Raw genomic sequence first — 5641 nt, forward strand, 5'->3', positions numbered from 1 at the left:
GCAGGCTCTAGAGTGCAGGCTCAGTAGTTTTGGTGCACGGGCTTAGTTGCTCCGCGGCATGTGGGATCTTCCCGGACCAGGGCTGGAACCCGTGTCCCCTGCATTGGCAGGCAGATTCTAAACCCCTGCGCCACCAGGGAAGTCTCCTCTCTGTCTTCTTTTTGTTTTTTGCTCTTATTAACAGCTTTTTTGAGATCTAATCACATGCCACAAAGTTCACCCATTTAGTGTACAATTCAGTGTGTTTTAGTATAATCACAGAGTTGTGCAACCACAATCCAGTTTAGAGCATTTTCATTACTCCCCAAAGAAACCCCATGCAGTCGCTCCCCATTTTCCCTCAAGCCCCCCAGTCCTAGGCAACCATAATCGACTTTTGTCTTTTATGAATTCGCCTACTCCGGACATTTCATGTAAGTGGAATGCAATGTGTGGCCTTCTGTGACTGACATTTCATTTAGCATAATGTTTTCAAGGTTCACCCACGTTGTAGCATGTGTCAGTGCTTCATTCCTCTTTATTGCTGAGTTACATTCCACTGTATGGTTATACTGCGTTTTGTTTATCCACTCATCAGTCGATGGACATTTGGGTTGTTTCCAGTTTTGGGCTATTATGAATAATGCTGTTATGAATATTCATGTGCAAATTTCGGTATGAACATATGTTTACAAATTTCTTGGGTATATACCTAGGGGTGGAATCGCTGGGTCACATGGTAACCCTGTGTTTAAATTTCGAGGAACTGCCAGACTATTTTCCAAAGTGGCTGCACGATTTTACATTCCCTCCAGCAGTGTGTGAGGGCTCCAGTTTCTCCACATCATCACCAGCACTTGTTATTAGCTGACTTTTTGATTATAGTCACCTTACTGGGTGTAAAATGGTATCTCATTGTGGTTTGTATTTGTAATTCCCTGATGGCTAATAATGTTGAGTATCTTTTCATGTATTTATTGTCCATTTGTATATCTTCTTTGGAGAAATGTCTATTCAGATCCTTTGCCCATTTTTTGATTGGGTTCTTTGTCTTTATTATTCAGGTGTAAGAATTCTTTATATGTTTTAGATACAAGTCCCTTACTAGATATGAGATTTGCAAAGATTTTCTTCTCATTCTATGAGTTGTCTTTTCACTTTCTTGATGGTGTCTTTTGAATCACGAAAGTTTTTCATTTTCGTTTCTCTCTTTTTTCCTTTGGTTGCCTGTGTTTTTTATGTCACTTCTAAGAAACTGTTCATTGCCTAATCTAAGTTCCCAAAGATAACACCTGTTTTCTTCTAAGAGCTTTATATTTTTAGCTCTTACATTTAGGTCTTTGATCCATTTTGAATTAATTTTATATGTGTGAGATAGGGGTCCAACTTCATTCTTTTGCATGTGGCTCTTCAAGTGTCACAGCATCATTTGTTGAAGAAAAACCATGCTTTTTTTTTTTTTTTTTTTTTTTTTTTGCGGTACGCGGGCCTCTCACTGTTGTGGCCTCTCCCGTTGCGGAGCACAGGCTCCGGACGCACATGCTCAGCAGCCGTGGCTCACGGGCCCAGCCGCTCCGCGGCACGTGGGATCTTCCCGGACCGGGGCACGAACCCGTGTCCCCTGCATCGGCAGGCGGACTCTCAACCACTGCGCCACAGGGAAGCCCGAAAAACCATCCTTTTTCCCCATAGAATTATCTTGACATCCTCTTGAAATCGGTTGGCCGTAAATGTATGGATTTGTCTCTGGACTCTGTCAGTTCTGTCCCGTTGATCTATTTGTTTCTCTTCATACTTATACACCGCTGTAGCTTTATAGTGTTTTTAAATCATAAAATGTGAGTCCTCCTACTTTGTTTTTCATATTTCAAGATTGATCTGGCTATTCTCGAACTTCCCTTGAATTTCCATATGGATTTTAGGATCTCTTCTTTTTTTTTTTTTTTTTTTTTTTTTCTTGCGTTATGCGGGCCTCTCACTGTTGTGGCCTCTCCCATTTGCGGAGCACAGGCTCCGGACGCGCAGACTCAGCGGCCATGGCCCACGGGCCCAGCCGCTCCGCGGCATGTGGGATCCTCCCGAAACGGGGCACGAACCCGCGTCTCCTGCATCGGCAGGCGGACTCTCAAGCACTGCGCCACCAGGGAAGCCCAGGATCTCTTCATTTTTTAAGATAAGTCCCATCAACAAAACAATATTAAATTGGGATTTGGTGTGGAGAATCCAAAAGATCTGTTCTGGATATGAACACTTCTGAAGTACAGACACACAGAGATGAGTCTCTCCTTCAGGAAGCGGGTAGGAGAGGGAATTCCCTGGCGGTCCAATGGTTAGGACTCGGCACTTTCATGACTGTGGCCGGGGTTCAGTCGCTGGTCCGCGAACTAAGACCCCCAGAAGCCATGTGGTGCGGCCAAAAAAAAAAAAAAAAAAAAAAAAAAGAGGAAGGGGTAGGAGAGTTGCTCAATGGTAGTATGAGAAAGAGAAAGGAACCAGACACCATGATTAGTTCACTGACAAGCAGAAAAAGTACTGGGTGTTTTCAGGTCACAGGAGGGAGCGTACTGCATGTGGTACCCTCAGATTGAAACGTGGTTCTGGTACAAGATCTGAAGACGTTTCAGCTACTTTATCCAAGGCTGTGATTGCTCTGAGGCAGGAAGGACAAGGCTTGGTCACGGATGCTCCCCAAGTTGTTGAGTTTGTCCCCTAAGAGCCTGGCCTAACCTTTGCATGTTGATACCAAAATAAAAAAAAAAAAAAAAAAAAGGATTTCTGGCACTCAGGGAGGACTCAGTCTGGACTCTTCCTGGGCTCTTCTCCAGTCGTTCTGCTGATGTCGTGGAAACTTTGCCCCAGGGATTCAGTTTTTTGATCATACATAATAGAGGTATATTAAGGTTCCCATCAGCTGTAATCTGAATCATGTGTAGGAGAATTTTCTGAGACTTCTAACAATAACCCTGTAGGTGTATTTTAGCTGGCAGTTCCATTTGCAGAGGAGATCCCTCCCCACAGTACGTGCAGGGCCTTTGACCTAGAGAAGGAAGGCTTGTTTTCTGATAATGATCCCAAAGGAGCAGTTACAGGCTGGAACTCGGGAAAGAACTGAGGGTTGTTAGAAAGTCCCACTACCTGAGTGGGTTTTTTTTCTTTCTTTTTTTTTTTGAACATCTTTATTGGAGTATAATTAGTTTACAATGGTGTGTTAGTTTCTGCTTTATAACAAAGTGAATCAGCTATACATATACATATATCCCCATATCCCCTCCCTCCCACCCTCCCTATCCCACCCCTCTAGGTGGTCACAAATCACCGAGCTGATCTCCCTGTGCTTTGCGGCTGCCTCCCACTAGCTATTTTACATTTGGTAGTGTATGTAGGTCCATGCCACTCTCTCACTTTGTCCCAGCTTACCCCTTCCCCCTCCCCGTGTCCTCAAGTCCATTCTCTATGTCTGCATCTTTATTCCTGTCCTGCCTCTAGGTTATTCAGAACCATTTTTTTTTTTAGATTCCATATATATGTGTTAGCATACGGTGTTTGTTTTTCTCTTTCTGACTTACTTCACTCTCTATGACAGACTCTAGGTCCATCCACCTCACGACAAATAACTCAATTTCGTTTCCTTTTTATGGCTGAGTAATATTCCATTGTATATATGTGCCACATCTTCTTCATCCATTCATCTGTCGATGGATGCTTAGGTTGCTTCCGTGTCCTGGCTATTGTAAATAGAGCTGCAATGAACATTGCGGTACATGACTCCTTTTGAATTATGGTTTTTACTTGAGTGGTTTTAATAAACCAAAGCAAATCAAGTTCATGTCCCCTCAAGCCTTTTACAAATCCCTGACCCTTTGCAAATTTGCTTCTGCTCATCTTCTTGCATATTCTCTCACAGCCAGATATACTTACGATAAGGCAAATGTCCTTTTTTCCCCTTTTTTTCCTTACTGCCAGTCGATTTACCTTCCCTCTTGCTTTTTAGGCGACTTTACACTTTTCTCTGAGGGCTTCGATGTCCTAAGGTGGTGGGATGGATGGTTTACACAGCGGAGAGTCAGATCTCATCTGCATGCGAGCTGAGTAAGCTAGCTTGCCCCTGTTCCGTGGGCGCCAGCAGGACTCGTGGGACCCCCGGGTCAGAGTCCAACTCACAGCACAGCCAGCAGACCCCCGGGTCCCGTCCACCCAGGAGGATGCGCAGACAGGGAATTTGCATCCCGGCTGAAGGGCGCCCAGCTTGGGAAACTCACCCCTCGCTTTTGTAGTGAACGGAAGCCAGGCTGCTCTTGTCTGGAGGGAGATGTTACCTCATCCCTAGAAGGTGCTTGCTGTCAACGAAACCCCGAGAAATGGCTCCGGGAAAGACGCATCAGTGATCTGCATACCCCACATCCCCACAAGGATGTGCGGGCACGTGCAGGGCCAGGCGCGCACAAGAAAGCTGTGCTGTCCGTCTATAGTTGCTGACAATCCCCTCCAGGAAGTCAGAGGAAGTATAGGGAACTGCTGGGGGCTTACGTCTCCCTTGGATGGTTGTGGATGGTTGTCCTTCTGTTTCTTAACCAGTGAGAACACGGGTTCTTCAGCGGCCCTTTTGGTTTGTATTATCTGCAGGTGTTTTTGTTCATAGTTTCTTGATCCTTTGGGAGCAAAGGCCTTTTGGTCTTGAGTTTGTTTGGGGGCCAGATGTTTCATCGGGAGGGCCATGAGTTTGTTTTCGTTTCTAGATTGTGTCCTTTTAAGAGTCTTCCTTGAAAATGTTCAGCCACATGTTTAAGATCACGCAGACTGGCAGTTCCCCCACTGCAATTTCTTATTCCAGCTAAGTCCCCTGTTTCAGCCTGTTCCCTGGGGCGACTCCACACGAGAAACTCTGAAGAGCTCAGTTTTGGACATCTTCGAACACCTAATGGCTGTGTCTGGGGGCTGCCCCAGAGAGGGCTTCCCGGTGACCCTGCCGTGCTTAGTCACTGCCAAGAAGCCCATGGCCATTTTCAGCCGTTCCTTTCCCCAGATGGGCAGGGACACCTGCTCTGGAGGATCCAGCCCTGCCCTTGGATCGGGGCACAGGGAGTGGACCTTCTCACAGAGAGCCTGGACTGGTGTTGGAGGGAGAAGGGAGCAAACCGCTCCCTGGGCCCAGCGTCCCCCTACGTCCAAACGGATGTGGACCCTGCCATCTCCCAGCCCCCTCCCACCAAGACGGTCTGGCCAGGGGACGGACGTGTGGTGGGAGTTCCTGTTGGTCCATGCTCAGGGGCCCTGCCAGCTCCAGAAAGCCACCCCTGGCCCCTCAAGCCCCTCTTGTGTCTTCCTTCTCCTCAGAGACGGGCAAGTGCCTTTCTCGGGCCAAGGCCTCACCCCAGGCCCAGCTGTCCTGCAGCAAGGTGGGCGGTGTGGAAAGCTGCTCCCTTTCCTGCCTGGCCCACACACTCTTCATGCCAGGTAACCAACCCAAGGCTGTCCCCGGGATGGCATGGGGGGGCGGGGCTCCCTTCCCTAGGATCCAGCCTCTGCTCCCTGCTGTTCTCCAGGAGAGGAGCCCAACCTAGGAATGAGGACCCCCAGCCCTGGTCACTCAGTGACCCTGGGCAACTGTCCGGTTCTGTGGGGGCCGCAGTGTCCTTCTCAAAAGTGCAGCAGACGCATTCCT

At 47.5% G+C, this 5641-nt stretch overlaps 1 protein-coding gene across 1 annotated transcript in view; it reads left to right on the forward strand.

The window, feature by feature from the left end:
- Positions 1-5641, forward strand: part of SCUBE1 (signal peptide, CUB domain and EGF like domain containing 1) — a 137222-nt gene that overhangs the window by 113827 nt on the left and 17754 nt on the right. The window contains exon 11 of the mRNA XM_007453933.1: positions 5314-5433. Coding sequence (XP_007453995.1) covers positions 5314-5433 — 120 coding nt within the window. The remainder of the gene's footprint in view (positions 1-5313; positions 5434-5641) is intronic.

Source organism: Lipotes vexillifer, unplaced genomic scaffold, assembly GCF_000442215.2.
Source record: "Lipotes vexillifer unplaced genomic scaffold, Lipotes_vexillifer_v1.1 scaffold382, whole genome shotgun sequence".
NCBI lineage: Eukaryota > Metazoa > Chordata > Mammalia > Artiodactyla > Lipotidae > Lipotes > Lipotes vexillifer.